Genomic DNA, 22960 nt, shown 5'->3' on the forward strand with positions numbered 1-22960 from the left:
GGGTTACAGTAGAGTTCTCCACTGTGATGCTGTTTGGGAGGGGGTTACAGTAGAGTTCTCCACTGTGATGCTGTTTGGGGAGGGGGTTACAGTAGAGTTCTCCACTGTGATGCTGTTTGGGGAGGGGGTTACAGTAGAGTTCTCCACTGTGATGGTGTTTGGGGAGGGGGTTACAGTAGAGTTCTCCACTGTGATGCTGTTTGGGAGGGGGTTACAGTAGAGTTCTCCACTGTGATGGTGTTTGGGGAGGGGGTTACAGTAGAGTTCTCCACTGTGATGGTGTTTGGGGAGGGGGTTACAGTAGAGTTCTCCACTGTGATGGTGTTTGGGAGGAGGTTACAGTGGAGTTCTCCACTGTGATGCTGTTTGGGGAGGGGTTACAGTAGAGTTCTCCACTGTGATGCTGTTTGGGAGGGGGTTACAGTAGAGTTCTCCACTGTGATGGTGTTTGGGGAGGGGGTTACAGTAGAGTTCTCCACTGTGATGGTGTTTGGGGAGGGGGTTACAGTAGAGTTCTCCACTGTGATGGTGTTTGGGGAGGGGGTTAGAGTAGAGTTCTCCACTGGGATGGTGTTTGGGAGGAGGTTACAGTGGAGTTCTCCACTGTGATGGTGTTTGGGGAGGGGGTTACAGTAGAGTTCTCCACTGTGATGGTGTTTGGGGAGGGGGTTACAGTAGAGTTCTCCACTGTGATGGTGTTTGGGGAGGGGGTTAGAGTAGAGTTCTCCACTGGGATGGTGTTTGGGAGGAGGTTACAGTGGAGTTCTCCACTGTGATGGTGTTTGGGCGGGGGTTACAGTACAGTTCTCCACTGTGATGGAGAAGTCTTGGAGAGGGCAGGCTTTTCCGGGGAGGAAGGGTATCTCAGTCTTGTGAAGGTTGTGCTCGAGGTGGTGGGCTGACATCCATGTAGAGACGTCAGCGAGACACGCAGAGACACGTGTTGCCACATGTGAGTTAGAGGGGGGGGGGGTGAAGACAGGAAGAGTTCAGTGTCGTCTGCGTAGCTGTGGTAGGAGAACCCATGTGGATCGATGTCGACGTTTCCTATAACTGTCTACCAGTCTCTGACATCGACTGGGAGAAAACGTTTTCCCCACTCCTCCTCCATGCAGAATAATTTCAGCTGTGTGATGTTTGAGGGGTGTCTTGCACGCACAGCCTGTTTCAAATCACCCCCACGGCATCTCAATAGTAATATATCTTAATAGTTAATTAAGGATCCTTTGACTTGGTCATTCAAGAAGAACTCCATTTCTTTATTTTCCACATCCCTCTGTCTCTCTCCCTCTCTCTCTCTCCCTCCGTATCTCTCACTGTCTCTCTCTCTCACTGTCTCTCTCTCTTTGTCTGTCTCTGTCTCTCTCTGTCTCTCTCTCTCTCTCTTTTTCCCTCTCTCTCTCTATTTATCCCCCTCTCTCTCTCTCTCTGACTCTCTCTCTCTGACTCTCTCTCCCCTCTTTCTCTCTCTCTTTCTCTCTTTATCCCCTCTCTCTCTCTCTCTCTCTCTCTCTCCCCTCCCCCCCCCCTCTCTCTCTCTGACTCTCAGTTACTGTCTTTCTTCACCCTTGTCTAAGAACTCCATTCCTAACCCTTGTCATTCGTTGGTGGATTTACTGGAATGTTTTGGGTTGTCATGTGGCATGGTCCACATCCGCTTCAGCTAAAGACATTTGGGACAGATTTTGGACTCAAGCATCCTCTGACACGATAAATAATTCATAGTGGATTCTATGGTGGTGAGCTGGCCAGGCTCTGCTGCAACAAAGCAGCCACAAACCATGACATTTATACCCCACATTGCTTCACAGTTGGTATGAGGTTCTTGGTGCTCAATCGCTGTCTTTGGGTTTGATAGAAGTGTTTGTGTTTAATCATAACTGCTGCAAAACATGATGGTTTTTAGCTTAGATTTAAATATGTGTAGGGTTTGGGCCTGTTTGATTTCTTCAGGGAGTTTGTTCCAGGAGCATGCGGCTGCGTGACTGAAAGCTGCTGCACCGTGTTTTGTTTTCACTCTTGGAATGATTAGCTGTGTAGTCTCAGCTGACCTTAGGGGCCTTACACCTATGAGTGGTTAGATCCTCAGGTGGTGGGCTATGATTGGTTAGGTCCTCTCAGGTGGTGGGCTATGATTGGTTAGGTCAGTGAAAGAGAAAGAGAGAGAGAAAGATCCATCGCTCCAGGAAGTCATTTAATTCAGAAAATATCCACCATCATATTTCTTGCAACAAAGCAGCCACAAATCTGCCATGACATTTCCACCCCACATTGCTTCACAGTTGGTATGAGGTTCTTGGTTCTCGAACGCTGTCTTTGGGTTTGCTCCCAATGTCTTCTGTTACTGTGCCCACATAATTAAACTTCGGATTCATCGGTCCATACCACATTGTTCCAGAAGTCCTGGTGTTTGTCTAGGTGTTCCAGAAGTCCTGGTGTTTGTCTAGGTGTTCTCTGGCAAACTTTAGTCTTGCCCTGATGGGTTTTTTGGCAGCAAGGGTTTCCTCCTTGCACACTTCCCATGAAAATCTAACTCGTGCAGTCTCTCCTTCTGATGGTAGATGCACTTTGACATCAACTGTGTCAAAGAGCTGCCTGTATGTCCAGTGATGACATTTTAGGATTGTTGGAGACTTCTTTAAGCATCGTGCGTCTATATATACAGTGTGTGTATATATATATATATATCAGGGCTCGACATTAAGGCTTGTCCGCTTGTCCGGGACAAGTACATTTTATGTTCGGACAAGTGGACTTCCTCCTGCAGTTGTCCGATGGACAAGTCAAAACAAAAAAAGAAATCAATATGTATTAATATCTGCACACATGAATTCCTCCATCCGATCTGAATAGTAAAAAAAAAAAAGCAAGCAAAGCGATGCCGCGCCTCATTCTCGCTATTTCAGTCTCTCGTAGTTCGTTATCGTCATAGTTCGTAAATTCGCTCAGAGCGCCAGAGCGCACACTGCGTTCAACGTCATAAAGACGTGATTGGACAAAAGGCATTCCATGAGTGCTGATCAGATTCCAGAGCGAATTTACGAACGCAGCCATAGTGTTGTGGGTCTCCTGTCACTAGTGCCATTCACGTGAACATGCGAATATTCGCTTCTTCTCAATGCCGCTTATTTTCATGTAGTTCGATGCGAGCGTATATTTTAGGTTTGAAGTTTTAAGACCAGCACATCGCAATACGAACTTCAGAATGACACTAATTATAGATTTCTCAATTTGAATATAGGATAGGCTACTATCCAAAAGCTAGCAAATAAGATTGCTTCCATTGGGGAGAGACTATAGTTACAAACATTTTTTGTAAATATTCCTAGATATTCATCCCTTTTGTGGCCAATCTTAATCTAAAAGGGTTGGGGTTACGTTTTTAAATAATTACAAAATATTGAATACATGACACACACTCACTGGCCACTTCATTAGGCACACCTTGGGGTTGGACCCCCTCTTTTGCCTTCAGAACTGCCTTAATTCTTCGTGGCATAGATTCAACAAGGTGCTGGAAACATTCCTCAGAGATTTTGGTCCATATTGACACTATAATATCACGCAACAGCCCGTCTGGCACCAACAACCATGCCAGGTTCAAAGTCACTTAAATCACCTTTATTTCCCATTCTGATGCTGGTTTGAACTTCAGCAGATCGTCTTGACCATGTCTACATGCCTAAATGCATTGAGTTGCTGCCACATGATTGGCTGATTAGATATTTGCGTTAACAAGCAGTTGAAAAGGTGTACCTAATGAAGTGGCCGGTGAGAGTATAATATATTATCATTAATATTATTGCTTTTTCTAAATCTTTGGATTTGGACAAGTAACTTGAGCTCTAGGACAAGTAAAAGATAAGTTCACTTGTCCGAAGGACAAGTACCTGAAAAAGCTTAATGTCAAGCCCTGTATATGTTACGGTACATGTGGGAATACGGTACATGTGGGAAAACTAGGGTTAGGGTTAGGTGCTAGGGTGCTAGGGTTACGGTTAAGGTTAGGGGTAGGGTTAGGGTTAGGGTTAAGGTTAGGGTTAGGGTTAGACATGCCAGCATGTACCAAGTCACCCTAGCACCTAACCCTAACCCTAGTTTTCCCACATGTACCGTATTCCCACATGCACCGTAACATATATATATATATATATATATATATATATATACTGTACACGCACGCATACACATATGCAGTATTTATACAAACACACACACATATATTCAAACACGCACGAATGCACACACTCACACACTCACACAGTGTTTAGCAGTTGTGTGCCATGTATCTCACACAGACAAACTGAGGAAATTAACATCTAAACCACAACATCTCACACACACACACACACACACACACACACACACACACACACAGTCTCTAAACCACAACGTCAAACAATGACCTCCTTATTCTCACATCTCCAGTGTCTGGAGCAGACCTCCAAACCTTCCCCTAACATCCTGGAACCGTTTCCACATCTCACACACACACACACAGACACACACATACACACACAAGCGTTTCATGCTGCTCTTGTTAGTAAATATTTGTGTTCTCCCCCTCTGTGTCATCCTTTTGATTTGGGCCATTTGGACAGACCCCCCCCCCCCCCCCCCCGAGACCCTTCCTTGACTCATCGTGTGCATGCATCCCATAAAACCCTCCAATCAGCCTCTGAGATGAAAGTTGGAGTTTAGTGAGAGTACGCACCCCTCCCCTCCTCCCTCCCCTCCTCCCCCTCTCTTTGATCCCCCAGGAAGGCGGGGTACAGCCTGTAACCTTGGCTGAGATGAAAGGGTCGCCCGCGGCAACCATTAGTGAACCCTACAACGTAATGGCCCCCCCCCAACTACCACACACACACACACACACACACACACACTCCTGCTCTCCCTGAAGTCATCCCTCATGGAACACAGGCACGTCACATGACAGGTCACATGGTCAGGAAGTGGCTCTCGCAGGTGGCTGTGAAGTGGGTTTGTTTATAAGTATTATAATTCGGCCCTGAGCCCGTAACTGGCTGAATACCAATAAGGTAGCTGTAGACCTGAGAGGTTAAGGATAAGGGGTAAGCAGTATAGCTTTGCTAGGTGACTAGGTTTCTCTGTCTTTCTAGGGGATAAGGGCCTAGGGGCTAGGGGCCGAGGAGATGTAGGGGCCAGTTTGGAACCCAGCCCTTGTGTGTTCTTCCAGGCAGCAGAACTGGCTGTGTTTGTTGGTGTGGGTCAGAGAGAAGCAGAACTGTCTGTGTTCGTTGGTGTGGGTCAGAGAGAGAAGCAGAACTGGCTGTGTTCGTTGGTGTGGGTCAGAGAGAAGCAGAACTGGCTGTGTTCGTTGGTGTGGGTCAGAGAGAGAAGCAGAACTGGCTGTGTTCGTTGGTGTGGGTCAGAGAGAGAAGCAGAACTGGCTGTGTTCGTTGGTGTGGGTCAGAGAGAGAAGCAGAACTGGCTGTGTTCGTTGGGTCAGAGAGAGAAGCAGAACTGGCTGTGTTCGTTGGGTCAGAGAGAGAAGCAGTCATGAATGTTTGTTCACATCAGCCAAGATGAGGATCCTTCTAGACACTTCTGTGAGTCATGGTCAAGATCAGCCAGGGGCCTCTGTTCTCTCTCTCCCTGTCTATCTCTCTCTTTCCCACTCCCTTCCTCCCCCTATCTCTCTCTCTCTCTCTCTCCCCCTCTCTGATCCTCCCCCTATCTCTCTCTCTCTCTCTCTCCCCATCTCTTGCCCTTCCTCCCTCCCTCCCTCTCTCTCTCTTTCCCTCCCTGTCTATCTCTTTCCCTCTCCCCCCTCTCTCTCCTCCTTTCCCTCTATCATAGTATCTATAGTATATTAATCAGGCATGCCCCTCCCTCCCCCTCCCCAGCATTAGAACAATAGGACATGTACTGGTGTGGGTCAGAGAGAGAAGCAGAACTGGCTGTGTTCGTTGGGTCAGAGAAAGTAGCAGACATGAATGTTACCAGCCAAGACGAGGATCCATCTAGACACTTCTGTGAGTCATGGTCGAGATCCCCCCCCCCTCTCTCCCGCTCTCCCTCCCTCCCCCCCCTCTCTCCCGCTCTCCCTCCCCCCCTCTCTCCCGCTCTCCCTCCTTCCCCCCCCCTCTCTTCCGCTCTCCCTCCTTCCACCCCCCCTCTCTCTCTTTCTCCCTCCCTCTCTTTCTCTCTCTTTCCCTCTCTTTCCCTTCCTCTCTCTCTCTTCCTCCCTCTCTCCCTCCCTCTCTTTCTTTCTCTCTTTCTCTTCCTTCCTCCCTCCCTCTCTCTCTCCCTCTATCCATCTATCCCTCCCTCCCTTCCCCCACCTCTATCCCTCTCCTGTCTCTCTCTTCCCCATTTCCCTCTATCATATCTATGTATGAGTAGTTAATCAGGCATGCCCCCTAGGGCTGCACGATTTGGGGAAAAAATCGAATTGCGATTATTTGGACAGATATCGCGATTGCGATTAATTTGCGATTATTTATTTTTTAAATAGCAAAAAAAAAAAAAAAAAAAAAAAAAGGGAGTTTTTGTAAAGTGTGGCCATATCTCCGGCTAGGAAGGTCGTATCAACGTGCAGTTTGTTTGTACGTCTTCAGGGGACTTAGAGGCTCCCTCCTCTAGCACCCCCACAGCCCGAGCTACGAGTGAAAGAACTAAACTTACATTGGGTTGCTTTAAAGTTGGGTTGCTTTAAAATCAAGCTTCAGATTAAAACATGTGATGGAGCATTACTAACCTGACTCAGGTGGTTTGTTTCACACAACCATCTAGGAAAGCTTAATTGGAAGCTGTTTGGAAAAGGGCAGGTACTTTCAAAAAATACTTGGCAGGTGATTGGATGAATCTGTCTATCACCTATTTTCAGAGAGCATTACCACATGATACCATCAAACTATTAACTGCTCTAATTCTAATGCAAGGATGAGAACTTAAAAGATATGAATTGTATATCTCATCTAGACAGGTGGCTACTTTCTAAGATGATCCAGCTATTAAAATGATCATTTGGGGATACACTGTGACTATAACTGAAAGGACCACATCTAGATGACTCGGTCAACAGTCGAACTGATGAATGATAGAATGGTGGTCTCTGACTATGGAGCACAGACACACGTCACCTTGACTTAGGAATCTGTGACATACTTCAGCCCAAGGCTAGGCTAGGCTAACCTCTGCGTCTTTAAAGCCGGCTGGTATGAACGAATGGTATGAGGTTATGCATACAGGACACATTCATGTTTGACAACAGAACAGTTAACTTCCATGTATCCATAAGCCTGCTATACTATATAAACACCAACCCGCAGGTTGCTGAGACTGTCAACTCTCTGTCTGTACTTTAACGCCGGGTTAGCATGAGTAGCTAAGCTAAGCTACCGTCTCGAAGACTACAAGTTAGCTAAGCTAAGTTTAAGGCTGGACTAACAGCACCGACATGCACTTGGCTGGTACAGTTAGTATAGTGAAATTGTACACTTACCTGTTGCAATTATAACATACTAACGTTTATCATACGTCCAGTAAGCCAAGTGGTGTCTAATTGTCTCCGTTACGTTAGCCCAAAGTCTCATAATAATTGGACTGACTGTCGTGACACAACCTATGCCTGCGTTCGTAAATTCGCTCTGAGAGCGCCGGGTTCAAAGTCATAAAGAGACCAAGTAATTTGATTGGACAAGAGGCATTCCATGAGTGCTTATCAAATTTCCAAAAGAGGTTTTAATCTCAATGTGACTTCCTGGTCAAATAAAGGTTAAAAAAAAAAAAAAAAAAAAAAAAAAAAAAAAAAAAAAAAATCGCAGGCAAATCGCAGGCTTTGCGATTAGCTAATCGCATCATTTCAAATCGCGATTTCGATTTAAAATCGATTAATCGTGCAGCCCTAATGCCCCCCCCATCTCCTCTCCTGCCCCCCCCCTCGCTCCCTCCACCCCAGCATTAGAAAAATCCTCTCTCTCCCCCCCTCCCCCCTCTCTCTCCCCCTCTCCCTCCATCATATCTATAGTATGAATAGTTAATCAGGCATGCCCCCCCCTCGCTCCCTCCACCCCAGCGTTAGAAAAACCCTCTCTCTCCCCCCCTCCCTCCCCCCTCTCTCTCCCTCTCTCCCCCCATCATATCTATAGTATGAATAGTTAATCAGGCATGCCCCCCTCCCTCCTCCCCTGGCTCCCTCCCTCCCCAGCATTAGAACAATAGGACGTATAATGTAGTGATGCAGTAGAACAATCCTCTCTCTCCCCCTCTCCCTCCATCATATCTATGTATGAGTAGTTAATCAGGCATGCCCCCCCTCCCTCCCTCCCCAGCATTAGAACAATAGGATGTGTAATGGAGTGATGCAGTGGTAGAACCAGGGAGCCAGACGAAATGCAGTGATCCAAAATGGCCCCTGTCTGCTCCAGGGATGCATGGCCACAGTTGTACCGGGGGGGGGGGGGGGGGGTGCGCGCGCGCGTCATGCAACCAGGGTTCACATGGGACCACTGTACTGTGTGCAGTACATCATGTTTGAACTGTTTTAATTTGTTCCTGCTTTCTGAACTTATATTTTAAACCGTGTCTTTCTCTCTCTCTCTCTCTCTCTCTCTCTCTCTCTCTTCCTCCCTCCCCCAGGAGGAGGCTGTCCTGCTGGAGCTGCAGAGAGAGGAGGGCCCCCCGGGGCCCCCCAGGCCTGAGGAGGCCCACAAGGCCATGGACGACCTGGCCAGCTTCCACGAGAGGAGGTCGCAGGCCCTCACCAATAAGGCCAGGGAGATAGAGACGGTAAGGAGGAAGGGAGGGAGGGGGAGGGAGGGCCTAGGCCATCTCCTCCAAGGCCCACGAGATAGAGAAGGTATGGTCACCACCCTGGGAGAAGGAGGGGGGAGGGAGGGAGGGAGAGAGACCACAGACAGAGAGAGAGAGAGAGAGAGAGAGAGAGAGAGAGAGAGAGAGAGAGAGAGAGAGAGAGAGAGAGAGAGAGAAGAGAGAGAGAGAGAGAGAGAGAGAGAGAGAGAGAGAGAGAGAGAGAGAGAGAGAGAGAGAGAGAGAGAGAGAGAGAGAGAGAGAGAGAGAGAGAGAGAGAGAGAGAGAGAGAGAGAGAGAACAGAGAGAGAGAGAGAGAGAGAGAGAGAGAGAGACACAGAGAGAGAGAGAGAGAGAGAGAGAGAGAGAGAGACACAGAGAGAGAGAGAGAGACACAGAGAGAGAGAGAGAGAGAGAGAGAGAGACACAGAGAGAGAGAGAGAGAGAGAGAAGAGACACAGAGAGAGAGAGAGAGACACAGACACAGAGAGAGAGAGAGACACAGACACAGAGAGAGAGAGAGAGAGAGACACACAGACACAGAGACACAGAGACACAGAGAGCCGCGGCTTCGCGGCTTTTACTGCCTCATTAAACCTGAGCCAGCTCCGCTGTGGGGCACATGCACAGCCCTCCCGCGGAGCTCCGCCGTGGGGCCCACACACAGCCCTCCCGCGGAGCTGCGCAACAGAGCACACTGCTGATGCTGCAGCTTTCCCCCGTTTTATACACTCACTCTTCTCTCTCTCTCCCCTCCCTCTCTCACTTTGCCCTTCTCCCTCTCCTCCCCCCCTCTCTCTCACTATCCCCTTCTCTTTCCCCCCCTCTTTCTCTCTCTCTCTCACTTCCCCCCCCCTCTCTCTCACTTGCCCCTTCTTCTTCCTCCCCCCCTCCCTTTCTCTCTCACTTTCCTTCTTCTCCCTCCTCCCCCTCTCTCTCACTTTCCCTCTCCCCCTCTCCTCCCTCCCTCTCTCTCCTTCTTCTCTTCCTACAGATCTGTTTATTTCATGTTTCATTCTTTCCACAGAGAAAGAGGAGATTGAAGTGTGTGTTTAGGTTCGCGTCAGACCTCTGCATAGTTGGGTGACAGCACTGTGGAAGCCCCTAGCAGAAACAAGCCAGTTATTCTGGAGCTCTGTGTGAAGTGGTCTCTCTCTCTCTCTTTCTCTCTCTCTCTCTCCCCTCTCTCCTCAGTAATGTTTAGTTGTTCACCAAGTGTCAACCAGATGTTTAGCTTCCTCCTTCCTCCCTCCTCTCTCTCCCAATCTGGTCTAGCCATCTCAGCTAGCGCGCTAAGGCTACGCGCTAGCTGTCTCTACCGTTTTACAGAGGATCACCGTCACCCGTTCGCTAGGCTAAGCTAAGCTACTTCCTGTGTATTCTCTTTTTAGCTTCCCACCCCCCTCTCTCAATCTGGTCGAGCCATCTCTGCCTTTTCACTGAGATCAGTCACACGCTCGCTAGGCTAAGCTAGGCCACACACACACACACACACACACACACTCCTATATACAAACACACAGGCCCACAGAGGTCAAACCCAGGCCTTCCTGTTAGTTGATTGGCTGACAGGGGGAGAGGTCTAGGAACAGGAAGTGCGTGAGAAAGACAGGTCCAGGAAATAACCTCCCAGCATTCTAAGCATTCTATTGTTGCCCTCGACGAGCCGCTCCACTCAGACTCTGATTGGCTACTTCCGCCAGTGTCCGACCTGTCATTGGCTGAGATCGTCCACCTTGATTTACAGCGTTCATTTTCTCTTCATAAAGAAGCCTGTGGAATGCTCTGACGCTACACAACGCTTAAAGGCACTTTAAGACCACATACCTTCTCTCTGGTCGACACAACACAGCTTTTCAAAAACCTGTATCCCGCTCGTTTAGCCACTGTAGCAGACTCATTCTTCAGTGTAATGGAAGCGGATGTGGGACCGGCTTATAGCCAGCTATGTGGTTCGTTATTCAGAATTTTTTTATTTTTTAGAGAGATGCCCCTTTAAAGACTACATAGCTACATGGCTACATGGCAACATAGTTACATAGCTACATGGCTACATGACTACACAGCTACACAGCCACATAGCTACCTGTCTACATAGCTACATTAATACATAGCTACCTGTCTACATAGCTACATTAATACATAGCTACTTGTCTACTTATTCAGATTCAGATAGCTACAGGGCTACATTAATATATAGCTATTTGTCTACATAGCTATATAGCTACATTAATACATAGCTACTTGTCTACACAGCCACATAGCTATATGGCTACATAAATACATAGCTACATAAATACATAGCTACATGAATACATAGCTACATAAATACATAGCTACATGAATACATAGCTACATAAATAGATACATAGCTATATGAATACATAGCTACAAGCCTGCAAACTGTGACACTTTAAATAACGTGAAACAATACTATTGTGCAATATGACAACCCTAGTCGTCTATCTGTACAGTATAGTACAGTGGATTGTGTACATAGCCTTTATTTATGTAAACCAGCTCCTTCCCCAGACGACTAGGGTCATATTGCACATAGTGTTATTGCACATTCAAGTGTCGCAGTTTGCAGGCTTGAAATGTACATATTTGTGCCTCAGCACCACACCTGATTTTTTCAGTCCAGCAGCTGCCATCAATCCGTCCAGACTGTCCAGGGCCCAGAACCTAGGTCTTTGCTGTGTTCAGGGCCTGGATGGCCCTGGGGTAGAAGCTGTGCTTCAGTCTGTTTGTCCTTGCGGCCATGGTCCTGTACCGCCTTTTCGAGGGCAGCCGGGCAAAGTGTTCGTACCCAGGGTGGGTTGGGTCTCTGGAGATCTTGGTGGCCTTCCTGAGACAGCGTGTGTTGTACAGCTCTTCCAGAGAGGGGAGGGGGGCGCCGGTGATCTTCTGGGCTGTTCTCACAACTCTCTGTAGCGCATTTCTCTCCGCGGTTGTGCAGCTGGAGAACCAGTTGCAGATGCCGTAGGTGAGGATGCTCTCCACTGCGCCGCGGTAGTAGGCCACCATTATCTCCTGCTTGTTGTGTTCCTTCCTGAGGACTCTCAGGAAGTAGAGCCGCTGTTGTGCCTTCTTGATGGTGGCTGCTGTGTTGTTCTTCCAGGACAGGTCATCCTGTATGTGCACCCCCAGGAATCGGAGGGCTGAGACTCTCTCCACGCTCTCTCCGTCGATGAGCAGGGGCTGGACCTCAGACTTTTTCCTCCTGAAGTCCACGATGATTTCCTGGGTCTTTGACTTGTTCAGCAGCAGGTTGTTAACCTTGCACAGCTTGCTCAGTTGCTCTACCTCATCCCTGTACGCCGCCTCGTCCCCCCCCGAGATGCAGCCCACCACGGTGGTGTCGTCTGCAAACTTTACGATGGAGTTGCTGGGGTGGACGGGGGTGAAGTCGTAGGTGTAGAGGTTGTAGAGGATGGGGCTTAGCACGCAGCCCTGGGGGGACCCAGTGCTGAGTCTGAGGGCTGTGGAGGTGTGGGAGCCCACCCGCACCCTCTGGGGGCGGTCGGTCAGGAAGTCCTTGATCCATGCACATATAGTGTGATAGTCCCAGGTCTAGTAGTTTGGTCACTAGCCTGTCTGGAAGGATGGTGTTGAAGGCAGAGCTGAAGTCCACAAAGAGCAGTCTCGCGTAGCTGTTTCCCCTCTCCAGGTGGGATAGAGTGGCGTGGAGAGTCGTCGCGATGGCGTCCTCTGTGGACCTGTAGGCGAACTGGTATGGATCCAGGTTGGGTGGGAGGCGTGTGAGTATGTGGGCCCGGACTAGTTTCTCGAAGCACTTCATGATGATTGGTGTGAGTGCCACCGGGCGGTAGTCGTTTAGGCAGCTCACCGTGCTTTTCTTCGGGACTGGGATGATGGTTGAGGTTTTCAGGCAGGGTGGGATGGTGGCCTGGGACAGGGACTGGTTGAAGATGTTGGTGAAAACCCCGGCCAGCTGGTCGGCGCAGTCCCTCAGCACCCGTCCCAGGACGCCATCCGGCCCCGAGGCTTTCCTGGGGTCCACCGCCTTCAGCACGCGTCTCACTTCATGCTCTGTGAGGGTGAGGCTGCTGAGAGCTGGAGAGAGTGGTGTTTGTGTTGTGGTTACCTCCGTTCGCCCCTCGTCGAACCGGGCGTAGAAGGAGTTCAGCTTTTCCGCCAGCAGGGGGTCGTCCTCTGCGGCTGTGAGCCTGTTGGCTCTGAAGTTTGTCATGTGCTGAACCCCCTGCCACATCCGCCTGGAGTCGTTGCTCAGGAAGCATTCCTCAATCTTCTCTCTGTGGTCTGCCTTGGCCTCTCGGATGCCGCGCTTTAGGTTAGCCCTGGTGGTGCTGTACAGCAGTGTGCCCTTCCCTGCGAAGAAGGCGTTGTCCCTCTCCTTGATCAGTTTTTGGACCTTCCCAGTCATCCATGGCTTCGTGTTGGGGTAGACCAACACCGTTTGTCCACGGTGACTGAGTTGGTGCAGTTCACTATGTGGTTCAGAACCGACGACGTGAACTGTTCCAGGTCCTCATGCTCATATTCCTGCCATGAGGTGTCATTTAGGCAGATCTGCAGCTACATAGCTACATGAATACATGGCTACATGAATACATAGCTACATGAATACATAGCTACATGAATACATAGCTACATGAATACATAGCTACATAAATACATAGCTACATGAATACATAGCTACATGAATACATGGCTACATGAATACATAGCTACATGAATACATAGCTACATGAATACATAGCTACATAAATACATAGCTACATGAATACATAGCTACATGAATACATAGCTACATGAATACATAGCTACTTGTCTACATAGCTACATGAATACATAGCTACATGAATACATAGCTACTTGTCTACATAGCTACATAAATACATAGCTACTTGTCTACATAGCTACATGAATACATAGCTACTTGTCTACATAGCTACATAAATACATAGCTACTTGTCTACATAGCTACATTAATACATAGCTACATGAATACATAGCTACATGAATACATAGCTACATGAATACATAGCTACATGAATACATAGCTACATGAATACATAGCTACATTAATACATAGCTACTTGTCTACATAGCTACATAAATACATAGCTACTTGTCTACATAGCTACATGAATACATAGCTACATAAATACATAGCTACATAAATACATAGCTACATGAATACATAGCTACATGAATACATAGCTACATAAATACATAGCTACATGAATACATAGCTACTTGTCTACATGAATACATAGCTACTTGTCTACATTAATACATACAGTATATCTCAAAAGTGAGTACACCCTTTAGATTTTTGCTAATATTCTGTCATATCCTTTCAGGGGATAACACTATCTTAATGAAACTTTGATCTAACTTAAAGTAGTCAGTGTGCTGCTTGAATAACAGTATAGATTTATTGTCCATTGAAAATTACTCAGTACACAGCTGTTAATGTCTAAACAGCTGGCAACAAAAGTGAGTACACCCCATAGTGAACATGTCTAAATTGTGCCCAAAGTGTCAATATTTTGTGTGACTACCGTTGTTATCTAGCACTGCTTTAACCCTCCTGGGCATGGAATTCACCAGAGCTGCACAGGTTGCTTCTGGAATCTTCTTCCACTCCTCCATGACGACATCACGGAGCGCACGGATGTTGGACACCTTGCACTCCTCCACCTTCCTCTTGAGGATGCCCCACATGTGCTCAATTGGGTTTAGGTCTGGAGACATACTTGGCCAGTCCATCACCTTAACCTTCAGCTTCTTCAGCAAGGCCGTTGTCATCTTGGAGGTGTGTTTAGGGTCATTATCATGTTGGAAAACTGCCCTACGGCCCAGTTTCCGAAGAGAGGGGATCATGCTCTGCTGCAGGATGTCACAGTATATATTGGAATTCATGTGTCCCTCAATGAAATGCAGCTCCCCAGTGCCGGCAGCACTCATGCAGCCCCAGACCATGATGCTGCCACCACCATGCTTGACTGTAGGCAAAACACATTTGTCTTGGTACTCCTCACCAGGGTGCCGCCACACACGCCAGACACCATCTGACCCAAACAGGTTTATTTTGGTCTCATCAGACCACAGGACATGGTTCCAGTAACTCATGTTCTTGGATTCATTGTCTTCAGCAAACTGTTTGCTGGCTTTCTTATGCATCGGTTTCAGAAGAGGCTTCTGTCTGGGGCGACGGCCATACAAACCGATTTGATGCAGTGTGCGGCGTATGGTCTGGGCACTGACAGGCTGACATCCCACTTCTGCAACCTCTGCAGCAATGCTGGAAGCACTCGCACATCTATTTTTGGAAACCAACCTCTGGATATGACGCTGAGCACGTGGACTCAACTTATTTGGTCGACCCTGGCGAGGCCTGTTCCGAGTGGAACTTGTCCTGGAAAACCGCTGTATGATCTTAGCCACTGTGCTGCAACTCATTTTCAGGGTGTTGGCAATCTTCTTATAGCCAAGGCCATCTTTGTGACGCGCAATAATCCTTTTTTTCAGCCGCTCAGAGATTTCCTTGCCATGAGGTGCCATGTTGTCCAGCATTCAGAGAGAATTGTGCCCAAAACACCAAATTTAACAGCCTTGCTTATCATTTACACTTGCAAGCACCTCGAGAACAAAAAGGCCTATGCCCGAATTATGTTTGTTGACTTTAGTTCCGCCTTTAATACGGTACAACCCCACGTGCTCTTAGGAAAGCTCAAAGACATGGGTGTCAATAGTACTTTAATCAAATGGATCCATTCCTTCATGTTAGAAAGAGAACAGCAAGTGAAAGTCAATGGAACACTGTCAGTGACTAAACACTGCAGTACAGGTGTCCCCCAAGGTTGCGTTCTGTCTCCATATCTTTTCTCAGTATACACCAACGACTGTAAAAGTAACCACCGAAGCAACCATATTATAAAATATGCTGACGACACTGCAATTCTAAGTCTCCTTGATACCCCTCGGTGCTCCATGATGAGATTAATATATTCACTAAATGGTGCGACAGCAACCATCTCATCTTAAACCCCACCAAAACTCAGGAGGTTGTGTTAGACCCAAGGCAGGTAACTGACCATGAGCCTGTGGTCGTTAAAGACCAAACAATCATCCAGGTGCCCTCTTACAAGTACTTAGGTATTCAATTAGACAACCATCTCTGCTGGAATACACACATAGACAGCTTATGTAACAAACTACAGCAGAGGCTTTATCACCTGAGGCGACTCAGACTTTATGGGGTGAGAAAGCAGATCATGAGAATTTTCTATCAGTCCATTGTTGAAAGTGTAATCAGATATGGAATAATTGTGTGGTTTGGCAACTTAACTGTACAACAAAAAAACAGACTAGTCAGCATTCACAAAACAGCTATGAAAATTGTAGGTGAAAGAGACTATGTGATCCTAAATAAACTATATGAAAAAGCTGTCCTGGACCAGGCTAACAAGATAATCGCAGACCCCCAACATCCGCTCTCCACAGAATACGAAGTTCTCCCCCTAGGTAGAAGGCTTCGCATGCCAAGATGTAACTATAAGCTCTTAAAACTATCATTTGTCCCATTCTCCATTAAACTAATCAATTCTCTCAAGCAGAAACGATGACTAGGACATGATCACCAGCACCTGCACTTTATCTTAGACACCACTTGAAGGGCCATGTGCAATATTCGAAACCACCACTTGAAGGGTTATGTGCAATATATATTTATACCAAATGATGCCATGTCCAGGTGGAAACTGCTGCCAATGTCACTCAATGTTTGTTGCTGTCCTGTTGTTTACTTTGTCTACTGTATGTTGTATGTATCGTCACTGTTGCACTTGAAGCATGAAAGTACCATGCCCAAGACAAATTTCCCCTCGGGGACAATAAAGTACAATCAATCAATCAATCAATCAATCCTTGTAACACTAACGAGTCACATGACACCAGGGCGGGAAAACAACATCATTGGGTACAATTAGGACATGTTCACTATGGGGTGTACTCACTTTTGTTGCCAGCTGTTTAGACATTAACAGCTGTGTACTGAGTAATTTTCAAAGGACAATAAATCTATACTGTTATATAGATTTAGCAGCACACTGACTACTTTAAGTTATATCAAAGTTTCAGTAGGATAATGTTATCCCCTGAAAGGATATAACAGAATATTTGCAAAAATCTAAAGGGTGTACTCACTTTTGAGATATACTGTATATATATATATACACGTACACACACATACAGTATATATATATATATACACATACACACACATACGCACACGTACATGCACACACGTACTTGCATATATACATACACACATACGCACACGTACATGCACACACGTACTTGCATATATACATACACAGATACACACATACAGTGGGGGAAATAAGTATTTCATACCCTACCGATTTAGTATGTTGGATCATTTTCCGTTCATTTCTTTGTCAGTGGGCAAACTTACGAAATCGGCAGGGGATCAAATACTTATTTCCCCCACTGTATGTGTATATATATACACACACACACACACTCAAGTTTTTAAGGACATAACCACCTGAACTAGCTTAGAGAACACAACAGAAGGTCATTATTAACATCACTGCCCACTCACAGCCCTAGACTACGTCACCACGCCCTGTGTGTGTGTGTGTGTGTGTGTGTGTGTGTGTGTGTGTGTGTGTGTGTGTGTGTGTGTGTGTGTGTGACAGAGACCGTGAGAAACTATGCGAGGTGTGACCTGGGGCTGTGGGCTGGTGCTGCCTCCTCTCCTCTCCTCTCCTCCCTCCCTCCCTCTCATCCCCCTGTACCTGAGAACTGTGAACCACAGTTGAGCAGTTGGGGATTTTACCTCAACTTGACGCCCCCAACACACACTTCTATTCTCCGCAGTCTCCTTGCCAGAGCTTGCCAGAGAGTCGTTTGAATAACTGTGAAAGGAAATGTAACGTTTAAAAAAGTGTGCGTGTGCGTGTGCGTGTGTGTGTGTGTGTGTGTGTGTGAGGTGTGAAACAGCCGTTGTAGCCATACAGGTTGTAACACCTCTCCCTCGTGTCGTTGGTCTCACCTGGAACATTCTAGAACTTCTAAAGGGTTTTTATTGGTGCCCGGGCCAGGCCAGCCAATAGGAAGGCTCGGTTTGGTTACAAGGGGTTCTGGGTGGATCTGCTGACACAATGAGCTGTGTGACACTGTCGTATTAACACTCAGATGTGAGGTAGTACACCAGTCTCTCTCTCTCTCTCTCTCTCTCTCTCTCTCTCTCTCTCTCTCTCTCTCTCTCTCTCTCTCTCTCTCTCTCTCTCTCTCTCTCTCTCTCTCTCTCTCTCTCCCTCCCTCTCTCCTCCCCTGATGTTCGCTGCTGTAACGCCTTAATTTCCCCTCGGGGATTAATAAAGTACCTACCTATATATCTATCTCTACCTCTCCCTTTCTATCTCTCTCCCTCTCTCTCTCTCTCCCTCCCTCCCTCCCTCTCTCAGACCGTGGGAAACAGAAACTAGGTTGATCTGATGTTGTTGTTTTTGTTGTTTTGGGTGTGTGTGTCTCTGTGTGTACTGTGTGTATGTGTGTGCGTGCGCGCCTGTGTGTGTGCCTGTGTGCGTGTGCGCCTGTGTGTGTGGCTATTCTTGTTAATCTAATGTTGTTGTTCTTGTTGTGTGTGTGTGTGTGTGTGCGCCCGTGTGTGCCCAGGTTTACAGGCAGGACTGCGAGACGTTCGGCATGGTGGTGAACATGCTAGTGACCAAGGACCCGGGCCTGGAGCAGCAGCTGCAGACCCCGCTCAGGGAGAACCTGGTGGAGATAGGTGAGCGTTGCCTAGACGACCTCAAACACTTCATCACCGAGCTGGACGAGGTGTGCCGGCAGCCGGAACCTTCCGCCTGAGAGAGACACACCACCTCAACCACCTGTAAGCCAGTCGAGGCGTTATTACCTGAGGCGTTCGGTTCGGGCCAGTCACCTCCCACGTTGCTGAGGATGCTGTGATCCAATGACGTGTTTTAAGTCATATGAACCATGGGTATTGGTTATACAATGTTCTTAATCCTTAAACCGTTACAACTGGTGTTTGCCAAGTCGACTGTTGACTGTTGCGGCTGTTAAAGACTGATTCACGTGCTATTCATTATTTGAAAACTGTTACTTCAGCCTTGTCGCCTTAGAAAATGTCGAAACACAACCGTTTTTTTTCCCTCTGCAGTTTTTTTCTTTTTTTACCGTATTTCATTGGTCAAATCCGTATCTGGGTAAACCAATGGGACGAGAGGAATGGTTATGTTAGGCGTCGTCAGTTGGTATTGACTGTTAGCCGCTGACGTGAGGTAAAGGAGAATGTAGCCTGTTGTTATATGACACAGACACTCACTGCTGCGTCTGATTGGATGTTGCAGTCCTTGATGAGTTTGACCGCTGCTGGATGCTGGACTGTGCTATGTTATTATTGTGTTATGGTGTGTTGTCCAGAAAAAACATAGGATTATTTTCTCAGCAATTTAAAAAGTCACAAGCTAACGTAGTACTGTCTGTACTGCCTGCTCATACTGCGCCTTGTTGTTTTGGTTTTTTACAGAAAGGTAATTGTATCCAGTAGTTCACATTTTCTCTGTAAAATACTTTGTACTTATTTCTAATTCTGGAATGCTTTCTTTCTTTTTTTGTCGTTGGGATATGTTGAGATTCTATGTTGAGCAAAAATATTTCAGTGTTAATTAATTAAATAAATAAAAAGTTGGATTTTGTAAACAATCAAGACTGCGCTTCGTTTGTACCTTACTTATGGCCCGGTTCGTTTTCCTTTCTCCACTGCCGACCGAGCCGTACCGGGCCATAGTACCCGTGCCGTTTTTAGTTCCAGTTCGAGAGGGGTAGCAAAAGTTAGCGAAAGGTACTTTTTTGCCAGGCTGCGTGTGACGTGTGACGCTGCACACCATTGATTGGTCAATGGAAATCGTCATCCCATGTTCATAGACTTCATCGCTAACCGCCATTTTTAAATACCACAACAGATTTCGCTCTTGGAAAATGTCACTTACTGTTTCTGTGATAACTTCTTAATAAAGATTTGAAAAATTATGATAACCATCTTATTATCTTAGTTTAATGTCATTTCAATGCATCATAGAACTTTTATTTACAACAAGCATAACAAAAAAATCTCGATTATGGTGATGTGCTGTGCTGTTCCTCAGTCCAGCGCGCTTCATCCCCCTTCTAAAACTGCCATCACCCCTTTTCATCCCTTACGTCAGTCATGTCAAATACACAGGGGGCCAAAATAAAAACAAATTACAAGTGGAGGGCCGGGCTGGTTCAATGTTTATTAAAACTTGCAATTATTGCACATATTGAACCAATACCAATAACACAGCCTATATTGCACTTAACATTAATCATTAAATTAAGTAAAACATAAATAAAATCAGTTGCAATATTTTCTCAAGGCTCTTTCAGTAATAAATTGAAAACATTTTTTTTTCTTCTATTTTTTAACAGGTAAACAGCAAAATGTAATTTTCATTCAAAGCTCAATGGCAAGATAAATGCAAAAATGAAACAGCATGCATTAAAAAACTAATCAGTTTGCTGCTCTGATCCTCACCAATGACTGTCTTTTATAATAAAATTAGAAAAGTTAGTGCAAAAGTGCAAAACAGTTGCATTAATTTCTTAGGCAACATTTCCCTGGGTCCATTCAACTGGAGAAAAAAATAATAATTCCCTTCAAAGAAATATCAAGTCCAAGTCCTTTCTGCTCACTTGTCTGAGGCTGAGCCCGATACTTGGTGTCTCATCTTGAGTACAAGTTCATTAATGTTTGGGGTCAGGCTCTGAGCTGAGGAAATCCTCAGGATTGAGTTCAGGTGTTCATCAGTAAGATGCACATGCCCAAGATGCTATGTGATATTTTGTTTAGTTTCATCAACGAAAACAGTAGTTAACACACGTATGTGCTGCCAAACATAGACAGCGTGCGAGCAACTTGGGTGCGCAGCTCAGGCATTGTGTCGGGGATGAAACGAGCAAACTCAGCAGCGCCACGGACGCCATTTTGCCTTCAGTGTGTCATTACAGCTCCATTTGGAGATTTGCTGATGCACTTTCCACGTCAACTGCAAATGGATTGCTGAGCAGTTGAAGCCTGCTTTTTTGGGCTTCAAAGTCGGAAAATCTCCGCCTGAATTCGGCGGTTTGTCAGCAAACTGTGTACTCGGGAACACTCGGGAATTGACGGCGATGTTTAGGCCTCCACTGTGACTGTGCTGCTACTGCTCATGACTAGTACTGAAGTGAAGAGAAGACGCGGGGTCGCGCTCGCTCGCGGGCACTCGGTAAGCGCCAATGCGCTCGCAGTGCATCTTGGGACTTGTAGTAGTATGGTGCTGCGGGCACAGAATACTGCGGGCCGGTTTTAATAGTAATTAAATATCATCCCGCGGGCGAGAGAGAACTCATTCACGGGCCTGATCTGGTCCGCGGGCCTTGACTTTGACACATCTAGCTAATGACTTTCACTTTTACATTTGGTTTTCTTCACTAAACTCTCGCAAAAACAAAACAAAAAAACATTTAGTCTGTAGCCAACAACTTCCGTTTGTCTAAGGGCCAATCCCAATTCCCTTTTCTACCCCTATGGCTCGTTTTCGAGTGTGACTCGATTCGAAGCCAAGGCCTTCGAACAGAGCCACAAGCAATAGGGGTTGAAATCTACCCCTATGAATTGGGACAGCCCTTAATGACGTCAACAACAGTGGTTTAAATAGACGCGGTACGGGTGACGCGATCTCGCAATGCCTTCTTCAGCTGTGTTTATTTCTGTTGCGTGTGCTATAAGGATCTTTTTTCGTTTGTTATCAACACACTGTAGTGTTTAGACGTTCCTTTTTTAGTCTCTTCCGTCAGCGATGTCTTTTTTGTCGACATCGCAATAATGACAATGAATGACTCCAACCAAAACACAGAGTATTAACCAGATCTGTCAGCGCACGATGTTCCTCCAAAGATACCCGTGACTCAATCCTCAGCCACCACATACACACGAGTCCATCAGTAGTCATAAAGCGTTGTCCAAAAATCACATTACCAAGCGCCTTTCTCAGAACAATTCGTCGTCTAGAATCCAAAAATCATAGTGGTGGTCAAAAACGTAGAAAGAGGATCTCTTGGGGACGCGGCCACATTTGCCCGTGAAGGAGAGATGACAAATAAGCGGAAACATTTCTCAGTAGAGTCGAACGGTGATAGATCATCATCCTTTACGCGTATCCTTAACTGTAGTTACATTTCGCGTGTCATATGCCATTAGACATGGAAATATGTCAATGCGCGGCTGTCATGCACAAATCAGCTTGTAACGTTAGACACACAGCACGTCGGCATAATAACGTTTTGTTGTTGTTGTGCTTGTTATAAAGAAAAGGTCTATAATGCATTGAAATGAATGATACAACCCATTAATAATATTACATAATAACAACTGCTCGGATTAGATTGCGGGTGGAAATAGGTCAAAATGCGCATCATGTACAAGTCAGCCGAACGTTTGATAGATAACTTTACATATGTGTACCATCATCCGCTGTCAAACGCCACAGGTAATAATTGATTTATGATTGTACATCTCTGAAATGCTCGACTGTCATGCAGCGTTGCGTTACTGTAAAGTTAGACACAGCACCGACATAAAAGCGATTTTTGGGTTATGCTTGTTATAAATAAAAGGTATATAATGCATTGTAATGACATTAAACTAAGACAATAAGATGGTTATCATAATTTTTCAAATCTTTATTAATAAGTAATTACAGAGAAAGTAAAATGACATTTCCGCATTGAATAGAGCGACATAAGATTTCTGTAGATGATTCGCAATGCATCCTGGAATCAAGGGGTAGCGTACCCATATGGCTTCAAAGCTAGTCTGGTCCTGGAATCGCTTGAAACGAAATCATAGTTAGCCCTCGAAATGAAGCCATGGCTCGATGAAATATGAATTGGGATAGCCCTCCCTCTAAACGTGAACGCGCAAATCGAGCCATGGGGTGAAAACGAAGGGCTAGGGGTGAATTGGGACGGGGCCTTATTGTTAGCTAGCTACCTGTGGTACTAGCTAGGTAGATAGCTAGATAGCGAATTTCATTAAAGGTAGTCACCATAAGTTATAACCTAGCTAATG

General features: G+C 46.3%; 1 protein-coding gene across 1 annotated transcript in view; it reads left to right on the forward strand.

The window, feature by feature from the left end:
• pphln1 (periphilin 1) overlaps window positions 1-19419 on the forward strand; it is a gene marked incomplete at its 5' end in the record, with an annotated part of 35947 nt that extends 16528 nt beyond the window's left edge. The window contains 2 exons of the mRNA XM_080538125.1: window positions 8608-8757; window positions 18478-19419. Coding sequence (XP_080394251.1) covers window positions 8608-8757; window positions 18478-18672 — 345 coding nt within the window. The 3' untranslated portion in view covers window positions 18673-19419. The remainder of the gene's footprint in view (window positions 1-8607; window positions 8758-18477) is intronic.
• Window positions 19420-22960: the final 3541 nt, after the last annotated feature.

This window comes from Nansenia antarctica (assembly GCF_963989245.1).
Source record: "Nansenia antarctica genome assembly, chromosome: 8".
In the NCBI taxonomy this organism is placed as follows: Eukaryota; Metazoa; Chordata; class Actinopteri; order Argentiniformes; family Microstomatidae; genus Nansenia; species Nansenia antarctica.